At 43.7% G+C, this 15,103-nt stretch overlaps 1 protein-coding gene across 1 annotated transcript in view; it reads right to left on the minus strand.

Moving 5' to 3' along the window:
- The window catches only part of Plxna4 (plexin A4), a 446,010-nt gene that overhangs the window by 102,118 nt on the left and 328,789 nt on the right, over nucleotides 1-15,103 (minus strand). The window contains exon 5 of the mRNA XM_055602031.1: nucleotides 2,615-2,715. Within this exon, the coding sequence (XP_055458006.1) occupies nucleotides 2,615-2,715 (101 nt within the window). The remainder of the gene's footprint in view (nucleotides 1-2,614; nucleotides 2,716-15,103) is intronic.

The raw sequence follows: 15,103 nt of genomic DNA on the forward strand, positions 1-15,103 counted from the left end.
ACATGGTCCCAGATAGGGTAGAAAGAAATGACATTCTGCTAACTTGTTTCAGTTCATTAGAAATGTGAATCAGTTGTACTTACAGCCTCACAGGTTTCCAAGACAGGATACCTAAACTGCACTAATTTCAGCAATCATTACAAACTCCCCGATCGTACCTACATAGTAGCTCTCAACTGTGGTTTCTTGGGCACAGAGAGGCCCCAGAAGCAGCAGCTCAGTGCTGGAAGGCAGACAATAAAACCCTTATACAGTCCCTGTTCTCTGGGAGCCAGTGCTTAGGAAGGGCTGATATCTAATATGCAAACTGCGATGAGATATGACGCCAGGCTAAAGAAGGTAAGGGAAAGCAGCGGGAACATCTGCTGGTTAAGCAAAGACAGCTTGAAACTGTGACATCCTTGGGGACTCAGGCACACCATTCAAGGACCATTTAGAAAATCACTGGAGTTGACCAAAGTACAAGAAGAAGGACACTCAGCAATTGCTGTATTCTATGAGATCACTGACTACTCTACCTGATGTGCCAGTGTTCAACTAACCACAAAGCATCTTGCCCAAGTGCTTGCCTTCAACATTCATCTATAGTTCAGTGAAGTAGGCAAACCATGCATCCCCCTTTCCAGGCTACAAAGTGCGTGTGTGGGATGCTGGGCATATTTGGATTTAAATCCCATGTCAGACACCATAGTCATGTCCATGGCTGTTTCCTTTATGGCAAGCGGAGACTGGAGCTGCTACCTTTCCTGTGTGGTGGCCTGCTTTATGAAGACCCTGACTATCCTTTGGCTTTAGTTTACCTTTGTTTTCTACCATAGGGAGTCAGGTATTATGCTATACAAGGGAAAACTAAGGCCATTCAAAAAGTAGTACATGGCATTTTTCTTCTTAGACCTGCTAAACCCAGATGTGTTGCTGGGTGGTAAGGCACTCTAGCCCCTCGCAATCTTCCTAAAGTCTCAGTGGCCTGAATTCTCACTGAGATCAGTGTCCCATGGGGCTGGAATAGATAGCATCATGACACAAACTAACAGGGACAGCGAAACCTGTGATTTGGTCCTGAGGGATTTCAGGGAGGTGCCAGCTTTTCTGATTGCCCCAGTGACACTTGTTGTATATGCTATGACTACTAAGGCATGCTCTACAAAACAGTAGGCTAGGTGGCTTCTAAGTCCCCAAGGAAGGCGTTAGGTTGAGAAAGCATTCATTCCTTTTCTGAGAGATACTGCCATGCAGGACAAAGAAATGTATCTCCTTCTCCCTTACAAGTTAAGCATCCCCTCTTTTGGCTTGATACAAGCTGGTATACATTCTAAATGCACTTCTCCACCCTCCTTTGTGGGAGGGAATCCTGGGCTCCATTGCACAATTATTGATGACCTTGAAGTACACTTGAGCACAGCTTCCAATCTGCTCTGAGTTGTGTGTATTTCAGCATGTGTCTCAGTGGTTCTCAAATTCTTTTTGCTATAATACACCTAACAGATTTCAGGCCTTTTCTTAAGGGACTCAAGTCCTCATTATGTCCAACACCCAGAAATAGGGAAGTTGGCTGTTCTCTTGGAAAGACTGTATAAGAAAATAGAGTGTTTTTAATTGTCAGAATCTAAGAGAGTGTTTACTGCCTTTGAAAGAGGAGAAAGACAAGATCTCACCTCCAATTTCTTATACTTTAAAATGCCTGAAAATTACAATAAATGTCATTGGTACCAAGTAAATCAGGCTGTTAATGGGAAGACTAAAATCTTATTTTATAATGTGTGTGGTTAGTTCAGAGCATATCAGGTTTCAGGGGGCCAAAGGAATCAGCTGTAGTTAAAGTAAGACCAAATTTCATTGGAATGGGGTCTAACTCTGGTGGGTATTCTAGGAAGGGAGAAGAAAAAAATCTTGGGACTAGAGAAATGACTCAGTGGGTAAGTGCTCTTCCAGAAGGCCCAGGTTGAATTCCCAGAGCTCACAAGGCAGCTCGCAACCATCTGCAGCTCGAGTTCTGGGGGATCTGAACCGTTCTCTGGGCCTCTGTGAGCACCAAGCACACACATAGTGCACAGACACTGTTCATGCAGGCCAAACACTGATACACGTCAGAGAAAAATTAATTACACCTTTAAAATGATCTTGAGATCTCCCCTGGCTAGTTGTCTGCCACTCTCAGTTCACTAAGTTACTATTTGCTTCCACTTTAATGTGACTGTCCTCTCCCCTCTTCTGGAGAATAAATGGAATCCCCCTGCTCCCCATTGGAAGCACAAGGGGGAAAAGACCTGTGTCATGGGGAGGGGAGATGCTCTGCTGAAAAGTCAAGCAAACTGAGGTTGGACAAGTCCAGGAGTCTGTCTTCCTGTGGCTCTTCAGGGTGTCATTGCCAGGGTGACTGCCATATTCTGACCTGTCATCATTCTATGGTGCTATTGCCTTATACGTCTTAGTGGAACTGGATAAGTTAAAGTGAACCCAGAAAGAACAGAAGAGCAATAAAGCTTTCAAAGGGTAGACTGAAGGAAGGGTGAGGATGAGAAGTGTGCACAGGGAGTGAATGGAAGCACAGAGAGGAGGCTGAGAGCGGCTGTAGGGAAACAGGAGACAGCAGAGAGCGGCCAATGGTACTCACGTGTTGTGGAGAACACACCAGCCACAATGGGGGTCGCCTGAGCCAAGACACTCGCCACAGCTCCGATACTGCCCACAGGACTCCACAGGAACTCTGGTAAGCTAGAACAGCACAATGAAGACCAAGCTGTCAGTCAAGAATCTTCAGAACACCTAATGGTCCACAGTTAAAATTGTCAGCCTAAGTGAAATCGTATTACCCAAGACATCAGAGGAGTATGGGGCTGCTTAGAGCCCCAGAACCACAGAGAATTTTGAGGGGCCATATTGGAGTAGGTGGCTGCACAGCATCCGAAGATACAGCCACATACTAACATGTATCTGGAAATCAGACCATATTGGCTTCCTATAAAATATCATAAAGGAGACTACACGTTACACATTTAAATTTTCCTATTACACCCCCCCAATATTTATACAAATACTCAATCCATTACATATTTGTTTCCTATCAAAGTAATAAGGCCAAATGTTCATTCTTTTTCCATCTTGTTTTACTTTCCCTCACCTCCTTTCCTTAGGTCTCAGCACTTTTGTTTTTCCAGAGAGAACTTAACCCCCACCCAGCACCCTTCTCTCTTCCTCTTCCTCACTGTTTAACAAGGTGCCTGATCTACCCTGTGGCTGTCTTCTACCAGCTCCTGCTTCATACTGTTGACCAACTTGCTCCAAAAATTGATTTCACTGCAGTGCTTTCAAAGATCAGCCTTGCTATTTCCCCCTACCCACACCCTTTTCATGATTTGAGGCTTCCTCTCCAGCCCAGAGACTTTACATTCGCTTCCAGCAGCAGCTTGTTAACATAAAATGTTCCACATGACATTTTCACTTAGCCCAAATGCCTCCATTTCCTGCATGCTTTTAAATATCGTTTGAATTTCTTTGTTCTCCAAGGCAGCCTTGATGTCGCCTTACATGATGCCCAAGTACCAGCTACACTGTGCATATTTAAAGATGACACTCAGGATCAAATGGAATTTTTATTTTCTTTTTATAGCCTTGCTCTTTATTTTCTATTTTGCCAGTTTCTTCTATACAAAAAGTTTTATATTTTTTTCATTTTTGGGTATTTTATATATCTACTTTTTATCTCAATGGAGGACTTCTTGCCTGGTCTTTCTAGCCAGGGCAACTAGCTATGGTCACCATCAGAACCAGGACAGTAAATTGTGCATGCTGACCTGGCTAAACAGTCTCTGCTTGCAAGAGAGGATAGAGGCTGTGTTTCCCCTGCTGTTCCATAAAGCATCTGTGCTGTAAAATTATGTCCACTTGGCAGGGGTTACTTGTAACTCACACACAGGCAAACTGGCACCAGAGCCTGCTCAATTAGTCTCCACACTCTTTTGGAATTAATTAATAATTAATTCCAAGTCCCACCATGGGCTCCTTTGCCTTAATTTCCTCATTTCCTTTATCTATCTTTTTGTAGCTACCTCCACCCATTCTTGCAGCTTTGCCCTTGGCTTTTATGGCTTGTTCTTAATGCCTTGGTTTTGCATTTGGAATTTTCTATAAAAACTTTTATTATTTATTTATTTGTTTGTGTGTTTGTGCATGCACAGTTGTACACATGTGGAGTTCAGGACCAACTTGCAAATATTCACTTTCTCCTACTACCATGTGGATTCTAGAGACAGAGCTCTGGCTAGCAGGCTCGGGGACAAGCATCAGCACCCACTAAGTCTCCTCTCTGGTTCCTGGAACTTTATCTGACTTTCTGTCATTGTCCAGGTGATTTCCCCCATGACAGCAATGTCTTCATAATTAACTTTGATGATCAGAGTTTTTGTTTGTTTGTTTTATTAATTACCCTGCTGGCTCTGCAGGCAGCTAGGAATTGAGCTTATTCCTGGTGCCGCTTTAATTTTTCTGTCGCTCCTTAAACAAATACCTTCTAGTCACGTAAATATATGCATAATAGTGTCCAACCCAGAGGATCCTGACTCCTAGGAATTCCGGAGTAGGAATAAGATTCACAAGCTATTTTCAGTGTTTCCAAAAGCCCACTGGAAACTGGATTGTTGTTATTTTATGTGTTTATGCATGCTCATGTGTGTCCCATATTAACATGGGAAATATATTATTACTTAATAAATGCAGTTTGTTTAGTAGACAGAATCTTTCAAAATGTGACTCCCCTAGGGGAAAAATAATAAAAAGGGCTATAGATGGTGAAAGTTGGGAACCATAAGTACATAATCATGTTTTTATGGCTTCCAGCTGCCTGTCTGGCACTCCATATTTTGCATGGGCTTAAAGAAAAAATATCATGGCTTTCTCAATCAAAAGCATTTTCTTGGTCTAAACTTAATTAACACTCTTTCCAGTTTCTCCTATGGACATGTTCAAAAATCTGTCTTGCATGGAATATACCCTGGAATTCCAGAGTGAACCCTGGGCTCTAGGGTATGCCCTGCAGTTCTGGAATATACCCTGAGATGTTGGGCTGTGTCCTGGGATTTTGAAATGTTAGCTTAAATTCTGGGGTATGGGTATGGCCCAGAGCTCCAGGGTGTGCTGTAGGGTTCTGAAGTGTGGCCTGTGATTTCAGAGTGTTGGTGATCTCTGGAGTTCTAGAGTATGGCACTTTGAGTAAAGAACCAGCCACTGGGTGAGTCAGATAACTCAGGAATCTTTGCATTCTAAAAATAACTTGGAACTGGTGTTTACCAATGTCAGTAGTCCAGAGTTATAAAATCCTTCCTCTCTTGATTTGAAACAGCTGTCATTTTCTGTTTGGTTGGAAAGGATGTTGGAGCCTGCAGAGGGAGGTTCAAAGCATCCTTGCCTGCTACTAGCAGTAAGACCCTATTGTCTCTGGGACTTGTATTTCCTGTCCTTAAACATGGAGCTAAACCCTATTCCCAATGTACCTATTCCTGAAGCACATGACCATGAAACTGGTTTATAACTGGTCAAGGGCCAAACATTTTTCAGGTGATGTTTATGATTTCCACAGGCTTTCCCTTGGGCATTCCATTCCCTGTTGCTCATTCCACTGACCCCTCGCCCAAGTCATAGAGATGTGCTCTGAGCCTTCCTAGGTCTGGTGAGCTACATCACAAGTTAATAGACCTGGAAGGGACTAATAGTCCTTAGTCCTTTCACTGTGTCATTTCCTCTTCAAGTGTGACATCAGCCCCTAAGCCATTTACCATTCCACTCTTCTGATGGGGCTCTGAAGTTACCTAAGCTTTTGGACTAATTCGGACCTTTTTCAGCTTCCAAGTCCACTCCATGATGTCCTTGCATCTCAACTAAGCATCTGTATGGAATACGACATGTATCTCCAACAGTTGAAAAGCTAAGTCTTAGCTCCCCACTCTCCAGCTGAACTTGAACAATTCTCTCTGGGTTTCTTTTCAATCATCTATAAAATAAGCATCCAGAAGGCTTCATCCTAGAATTCCTTTTGGATCTGACATTCCATCTCCTTATAAATGTCCAGACTAAACCACACCCATATCAGTCTGTCTCTCTTGTTTGGATTTCATGGACATGTGTAAACATGATATTGAGGACTTTCAAGAAAACACACCCCAAGGATAATCATCTGGGAATCTACAGGTTTCTTCTTGAAGGGCCAACATCAGAGATCTTTACCTTCCTTAGAGGTCAGTCCCACTAGGCACCATGTTATTTTTACTACTTGCTTGTGAGGTTGATCTAACTATTCCCAATCTTTTAAAGCATGGATGCTAAAATCAAGGGAATTCTAATAGATCAAAGAAAACAGTTATCATTTGAGGGATTGATGTCACCTTTCTCCTCTTTGCAGGGTCTCCCTGGGGAAGGGGAGGGGCCAGGTACTCCCAGAAGTCCTACTCCCAGCTCTCAGGTCACTTGCTTTCTAGCATGGCCTAGTGCTTTTGCTGTGGCTCCATCTTCTCTAGCTACAATATTGCTTTCCTATAGACAATTCTAGAATGAATGTGTCAGTTTTCCTGAATCACTTTTTCAAACTGAAATTAGTGCAGCCAAATCAGTTACAAAATATATACCCTAAAGTCCTGGGTCCTTTTCACACCTTGCTACTATGTTGCAAAGGTGGCCAGATGGCTCTTAGCCACCTTGCTGCTCTGATTCCTCTCTCTCCCCCAGTATCTGGATTCTCTACCTACACTGGACACCAAACAAAGCTGCCTCTCCACACCCCTCCCCACCTTGGTTCCTTTCCTGACCCTGAAACATAAACCACTCCAGATGCAGAGCCACACAATTAATTAAAAGCACCCCACAATGATTAAAGTCTTAGGCTACAGTGCCAGGCATGCTAATGTACCAAGTGAGGGAATTCAGACCCCAGGAAGAGGTGAAACAAAAGAAGTCTGTATTAGGGGGCTGACTTCTGTTGGGAGAACAAATCAGATGACAATGTGACCTAAGCTATCATAATGACAGATGGTGTTAGAGACCACAGAAGATTGAAGTCCCTCCCCTGGCCACTGCACTCCAGGAGAGGTTGCTGATTGATGTGGCTACAATGTAGCCTTTAGTGTTTCCTGAGAGGGAGCCCTACGCCTTCTCAGGACCACCTATAATTACAGCAGAGGGAGAATGTAGCTCCTAGAACAAGATTGAGGTCAGATTTGCCCAGAGTTGCTTGGCGCACTGTCCCTGCCTTTGTATAGAAATTTACCAGGTAGTGAGAAATCCCTCAAAAATGGATTTGCCATGTAAGATGGTGACTTCATACCAAGTACATAGTCAAAAGGCAAGAAAGCTGGGCCTCAAAGTCAAGTTTGCATGTTCATGTTCACAGCAAATTATTCACGATAGTTAAAACTGGAAACTACCCGACTCCATCCACAGAAGAATGGATGAACAAAATGTGGTATGAGATGGTATTTGGCCATCAAAGGAAGGGAAGGCAGAGTGGTGGCACATGCCTACAATACAACGCTCTAGAAGCAGAGGCAAACAACGTAAAAGTTCAAGAACAGTGTGGACTACATACTAAGATTGAGGCCAGCCTGAGCTACAAAAAGAAATCTTAAGAAGCCAAAAGAGAGAGGGAAGAGGGAAAGAAATTCTAAATAAACTTTAAGGACAATATGTTAAGTAAAATAGGCAAGACATAAAAGGACAATGATTGCAACACATATGAGTTGCTAGAGACTCATAGTGAGAAATCAGAATGGTGGCTGCCAGAAACTGGAAGTAAGAAGGGAGAAATGAATTGCTATTGAATGGGTGCAGAGTTTCTGTGTAGAAAGATGAAATGTTCTAGAAATGGCTTCATCACTTATATGTACCCTAATGGCCTTGAGTACCAAGAAACATTTAAAATAGCAAATTTCATGGTATATATCTTTTACAATCATTATTAAAATGTTGTAGAAATGATCTTCTGAGTGGCCACTGGCAAAGGGCTCCTCTTCAGCAAGGCAAAGTAAACATGAAAACACCTGCTCAACTCCAAGGGTCAGGGGCAAGCTGGCTAATGCATCCATGTTCAGTAGATAGATGTTCTGAGATGCTTTAGTGAACAGACACGTTTTTCAGCTCCTCCGCTTAATCTCCCTTGCACAAAGGTTTGGAGATAACTGTCTCTTATCTTGCTCTATCATTTTGTCTCCTGATCTGGAAAGATAATGTCAATCTCTCTATCCAGAAATTTCCTTTCCTCCACATTCTCCAAGAGGCTCAGAATTGAAATGGTTCGTGTGATGGTAGCTATCCCCTGACTTTAAAGACTTGTTTCTTTCTTTTTTTTTTTAAGTTTATGTGTCTGTGTGAGTCTGTGTGCATCCTGTACATGCAGGTCCCCAAGGCTGGACGAGGGCACTGATAGCCCAGAAGTAGAGTTCAGCAATTAGGAGCTACCTAATGTGTGTTTGGGGGATTGAACTTGCATTATCTGCAGGAACAGTATATATTCTTAAGCCCTGAGGCAAACCCCTGACTTCAGATAACCACCCTCCTTCCCATTATGACCTGTGGGCCCTGCACTATCCTCCCTTTCCCATACTTTTCTTCTTGCATTGCTTTCCTGAGAATAACACTGATTTTCTTTATCCTTTTCCAACTAAGGTTAAGCTTCCTTAAAGAATGTAGTATGCTTTGGCTTGTTCTTAGACTATGTTTAAGAATATCATCACTTACTTTAATTTGTGTGAGTACATATATATGTATATATGTAATATTTGTGTGTATGCATATACAGGTGTGTATGTGTGCCAGAGGGCAACCTGACTATCATTTTTTTAACATTGTTAAAAACAAAACAAAACAAAACAAAACATTGTTTTTTTGAGACTGAGTCTCTCACTGGCCTGGAGCTCATCAAGTATGCTAACCTGGATAGCTACCCAACCCCAGGGAGTCACTGTCTCTGTATATCTGACATGGGTTCTAGGTATCTAACTCAGGTTCTCATGTTTATAAGCCAAGAACTTTGCTGTCTATGTTATGCCCCTTCCCTACTTTTATCAATAGACTCATCATCATTGTCATCTCTGTAACTGTCATCTTCCTTACCTTACTAGTCTCATGACCAAAGCCTATCAATTTATTAAACAGTAGCTTAGGCTAGAATATGATGAGTGACAAAACAGACCAAAGGACCCATCCCAGCTTGCAACACCTGGCCTTGGTCTCGCTAAGTTTCTGTTAGCCAACTTCACTCTTAGAGGGTCTCAGAAGCTGAGCATCCCCTAACCGCTAGAGAAACCAGTGTTATCTCATGAGGTCTGGCTCCATGATGGCCAGCCCTGCCACTTTTCCCCTTTGCAAGCTGCTTTTTGCTGGCAGTCAGGCGTGACTCTGCGTGTTGCCGCTCTCATTCTAAGGATGCCTGCTACTCCACCGAATGCACACAGAAACACTCCTTCTATGCTGTGCACAGTCTCTCTGTGCATCTCTCATTTGTTTAAGCATTTGACATCCTGGTTGAAATGTGAGTTATTACTTCATCTCTGCTCTTATAATTGGATGCTAATGCTACAGTGGCTATACCAAGCCTGATGGCTGGAGTTAATTTAAGTGTCCAAAAGGCTTCCTACGTACCCAATTTCCTTCAAAATTGTCAAAAAAAAAAGAAAGAAAGCAAAAAAGAAGCCAGAAGACCCATTAAGAAACTCAAAGAAGCTCCTGGGGAGCTGTCAAGCTGCATAGATGTGGCACTCAGTGGCATCCTTCATGCTGTCCTCTTGTCTCCTGTTCCCAAGCAAGGGGAGTAGAGCTGAAGAATTAACTAAATAGTGCATATACGTCTCAGTGACATAGACCTGGGGAGCGTCCATGGTCTCTCCTCCAGCATGTCTTTCCTTTGGTAGCTTCTGGCTACATTTCTAGGTTTGTTTCTTCTGACTTTGGACCATACCAGGAATTCAGAGGCCTTGGAAGCCCTCCCCCCCCCACCATGGCCAAGATTGTCACCTATGGTCAAATCCCTCCAGGTATATGGAATCCTTAAACTCATTTCTCTTCTTGGAGGTGAAGGAGCTTTCTAACTTAGCTGCTTGATAAGAGGGACAAATGTCAGGAGACTGGTACCAGGGAGTTGTGGATGTACTTTGTACCTCAGTTCATCTAAGTTTACCTTTTAGAATCACCCTTGCTGCTACCTCACGGAGAACAAGGAGGCAGAATGTATGTTTCCCACCTTTGACACTGGTCATGGCTTTAAGACTTGACCAATGAGAAGTTAGTGAGCATAGGGCCGGTACATGCTTGGGATTTGCTCAAGGGATTGACTTTGTCCTCCCATGCTATGGCATCTCTATAAGAAGAGTTTCCTAGGTCTCTGCTTCCTCTTCCTCTTGGGTCTCAAAGAGCCTATGTGGAGCATGATCTGAGCCCTGCCCACAGCCAGACATCAGGCCAGCTTGAAGCAGAACTGTCCAGTGAGATAGCTGATATGACATTGCTCTATGAGGATGTGAGTATGAGAATAATGTTTACCATGTGCTGCTGAGCTCTGTGTGAGCACAGTAATAATAGACACGGTAGTGCAGTAATAATAGACAGAGGGGCTGGGCAGAGAGTTACACAGGGGCACAACAGCCTCCTGAGAGGTAGTAGGGAAGGAGTTAGATGGAGGAGAAATAAGTTTTGATCAGTTAGCTTCTTTCTATCCTGGGCATCAGTACCACACCAACAGTGACTGTGGCAGTGGTAGCATGCTCAGAGATTTTCACAGCTTGAACATCACTCAGTGGATCCCTTCATGTCCTTCTGTACCTGTCATGCTCTGTTAACTCTGTCTATGACGAGGTAGATCTGAAGAGAATTTAGCCACATGAAAAGTACCAAAGAAAGACTCTGGAGAAAGAATTCAGTTCTGCAGATGTTATTGGACCATCACACTGACTTCCTGGTGTCATAGCCTTGGGAACTAGTTTGCTTTGAGCTTTCTTACTTTTCCTGCTTATGTCCTGATGCATATGGCTAATGCATCAGGAAGGATGCTTAGGTATGCCAATACAGCCTCCTCCTGCCTTCAGGTAAGGGCTCTGGGGTCAAGGTCATTGATATGTAGAGCAGCATAATAGCTCCAGAGCATGACGGTTGAGCTCTGAGCTTCAGTCTGCTCTGGATGTACTGGTGACCTTGGATAAAGATTTCCCCTTCATCATCAGGTTTCAGAGGATTCATTTTCAGATAGGTGGATAAGTCATACAGTCTCTGAGTATTTGGTCACAAAATACTAATACAAATGGTTCAGGAAGCATTCTGAAATGCAAAGTGGCAGATGTTGTGGAGGGCTGCAATTTGCTGCTATTAATAAGTATAAATGCCTAATAGGAAGCCAGTTTGCTCTGGGATCTTGGAGAGCCAAGAAGTGAGTGCAGGCACCGGAATCAGCAACATATGCTTCTCCTCATTAGCTAGTGGTGGTAGATGGGGAGCTGGGCAAGAAGTGCTATGCATTCTGCAGAGCCTCAAGAAATCACTGTATCCCCACACCTCAGCCCATCCCCACATCTCATCGCATTCCTGAGCCTCCCACTGTGAACTGTGCTTCAGTGGGATGCCATAATCCTCAGCCAGATCCATCATCAAGGAGAGAGCTGAACCCTTTTCTGCTGCACAGATGGAAAAGCCATGCCCCACAAAGGCTGAGTAGCTTTCCCAAGGTCACTTCGCTGGGTGGTGGTAAAGGTGGAATGGGAAATAAGGCCAGAGCTGCAGGCTACCTTTGGATCGTCCAGACACTGCTGGCCCTTTCCACATATGACCCAGGGCACCGTGGAACCTGTCACTACACATCTATACCTAGGACTTGGATGGAGAAGCTCACAGCACCACAGGATTCTTACTGTAAGATCAGGATGGGTGACTGAGTTCAGGAATGGAGGGAATACCCTTGTGAGCAAAGAAGCCAGCACTAAGTGGGAACCCAAAACAGAGACCAGTGATTGCTTTCTATACATTTATTTCTCCTCTAGGAATACTCTTTGGCTCTGGTAAGTATAATCAGAGAAGGAAATGAAGGTTGAAATAGCTTTGTCTCAATGACAAGTGAGAAGCTGGGGCTTGGGGGAGAAACAGAATTGGGTTTGAGTACTATGCCTGCCACTTCTTATGTGCTGTGGGCAATGCCTTTACTTTGCTGAGCCTCCTCCCTTCTTCTCGTGCTGGAGGGTTGAGGGTTACTTGGGATGGCACAGAGGAGTGTGTGAGTGAAATGCCAATAACAAAGTGTTCATCTATTGTTCCAGCATCTTACTCAGCTAGAAGTCATCTCTCCTGCCTCCCCCACACCTTGTATTCAGCTCATGTACAGTCGATGAGAACAGGCGTGTGAGTGAAAGCGTGCCTTTGTGAATGCATGCATGCATGAATGCGAGAATGGATGCAGGCAGAAATGCATGCCTGCATACAAACATAAAGGCATGGATGCAAGAATGAATGAAAGACTGAATGAGTGAAACAGCCAAGCTCCTATACATTAAAAAAAAAATCTCCTGATTTGGCAAAATATTGATTCTACCTTTAACTGAGAATTTCTGGATTACTGTCTCAAATTTGGACTGTTGCCCCAAGTCTCAAGTTCACCTTTTAGGTAGAAGGTCAAAGTGTCTGTCCTCTACAGTACCATGCTTACATCACACAGTTGTCTCAGGAGACCTAATCTCCAGGGCTGTGGTGATGCTAGACAGGCACATTCCTGGACCATCATACTCCAGTGGAGAACACCAGCAATCACAATCTCATACTGCTCAGACAGCAGCTCTGCCTACATTCAGGGGACATAGAACCAAGGAAAATGAACATTCTGGCATTTTCAGAGTTAACAGGGATGTTGGGCAAAATCTCTCTTCCTCCTCCTTTGTTTCTGTGGTTTCAGGGATTATCTGAGGCAATGTGGCTACCATTGCTATTCTTTTGCCACTTTATACACCCAATATGGCTAAGATGTTATTTCTTGACCTAGTCTTCAGGTCAAGGCTGAAAGAAAAGACACAGTCAGAGGACCAGAACCTGACAGGGGTAGTGGAGAAATAAGGGCTCCTTCCCAACAGCAGTCTAGCAGGTGAAGAAGCAGCTTCTGTACTGGGGGTCAAAGTGCCGGTCCTGCTCCAGCCATCTTTCACCAGTGACATCGACAAAAGCAATGGACTCATGTGAGCTGGGGCTGGGGACCTGCTGGCTGAGTTTTCTAAGCTCAGCCTGCTCAATGAGGCCCTTTGTTCCTGCAGCCAAGAAGGAGAGGGAGGAGGAGAGGCTGGCACAGGGACACCTAACTCCCCTCTCCACAGGCCACTGAGACAAGCTGGTTCGGTGGCATATGCTGAGTCCTCCTCTGGCTGGCTGGCTCTGCCTCTTTGTGGGAAGCCTCGGGGTAGGTGGATGGGCTGGTCTCCACTCAGTGCTCTTCCCTTCCTTCTGATGTCCTCAGGCAAGGGCATCACCAGCCATGGTCTCCAGCTTTGGTCTGACTATGGAAACTGTCCCCAGTCCATTCTTGTGAGCATGGATGCGGAGGGGGGTGCTCAGATGTGTTGTCTGATTATAGCAGTGGTTTTTCCACATACCTGTGCATTCTGAGCCACAAGGAAATGCCTCCATGCTCCTTGTAGACATTCCTGACTAGATATGCACATCGTCTGAGCAGGAAGCAAATATCTTTTTTTTTTTTTCTAGGAGTAATTTGATCCTGGGAAAGCCACTGTGCCCCAAGGCATGGAAAGTGATACTTCTCTCAGAGGAAGCCTTAGGAGTCCCTTCTCTCAGGAAGCCAGGTGTTGCTGGCTTTAGGACATGCCAGAAACCATGCGTGCAGTGAGTATGCATAAACTCTCTTCCTCTGCACTCACCACTTACCTCAAGGTACCACCTAACCCACCAGCACCCACTGAGGCTCTGATTGTAGGACAGGTCCAGGCTGCTGCTGAGGACGTTAAGAAAAAAGTCTTTGCTCACTAGGTCACCTGTGCCTTCACAGGCTTCCCATGTTCCTGGCATGAGAAGAGGATGCTCTGAGGGCAATTAACGCATGAAAGAGCAATAGGTAAAGTACAGCATGCTAAGAGGACGAGGTTCAGATGTGTGGGTGCAAGCTCTGTAAGGAGTGATTTTTCGGGGATGGCTGAAACCTAAAATAAATGACCAACAAAGGTCCTTTCTGCAGTCTTCCTGGAAGAAATTCTGGTCTCTGAGCATAGGCACATGGCTGTGGCTTTTCACTGGGCTAATGATTATTTGGAAGAAACCTGAATGTCTATCCACAGGGTGGTTTATGGTGAAATACTCATATGCAACAATACTGGTCTGATATCTACTGACATGGACAGATAGCCATGATTCATCTTTGAGCTTAAAAAGCAAGATTCAGAAAAGACATTTTATGAGTCTCAGATCAGATGCTTTTTTATTAAACTTTATTGTAAAGATCTTGCAAAAAAAAAATCATGCAGTGAGATTAGACAAATTCAAAAAGCTATACATCTCATTGAACTTCTACACAGTTAAAATAGCCATACTGAAACTGTGTAGCTTTGCATTGGATTTTATAATTTCACTATCAAATATATATATATATTTTTGGCTGGGCAAGGTGCACACACCTATAATCACAACACCTGAGGAGGCAGAACACAGGGGATAGGACAGCCAAGGCTACACATATATGTCTCACCTCCCATAAATACATATAAATAAATATAAACACATATTTATGTATATATAAATATAAAATATACTATACATATAAAAATATTTATGGGAGGTGGTTTTAATATACATATTTGCAATTACCCGCTCCATACACCCACAGCGAAATCCTGGGCAAAGAGTTAATACTAGAAAAACAACAGCTTTATATAGTCTTTCATGACTTGTTTCCATTGCAGGCATTCCACCCTTCCTCATTACTTAATACTCATCTTTTCTTGTTATTTCTACATGTTATACTGCATGATATGTATATTTGTTTACATCTACACACACATATATTTCAGGCTAGGATGTGCATATGAACAAGAGCATACAGATTTTGTGTGACCTCTCTTAATGTACCTTCTACATCCATATGTTTTCC

The sequence above is a fragment of the Psammomys obesus genome, unplaced genomic scaffold (genome assembly GCF_907164565.1).
Source record: "Psammomys obesus unplaced genomic scaffold, mPsaObe1.curated_primary_1811, whole genome shotgun sequence".
In the NCBI taxonomy this organism is placed as follows: Eukaryota; Metazoa; Chordata; class Mammalia; order Rodentia; family Muridae; genus Psammomys; species Psammomys obesus.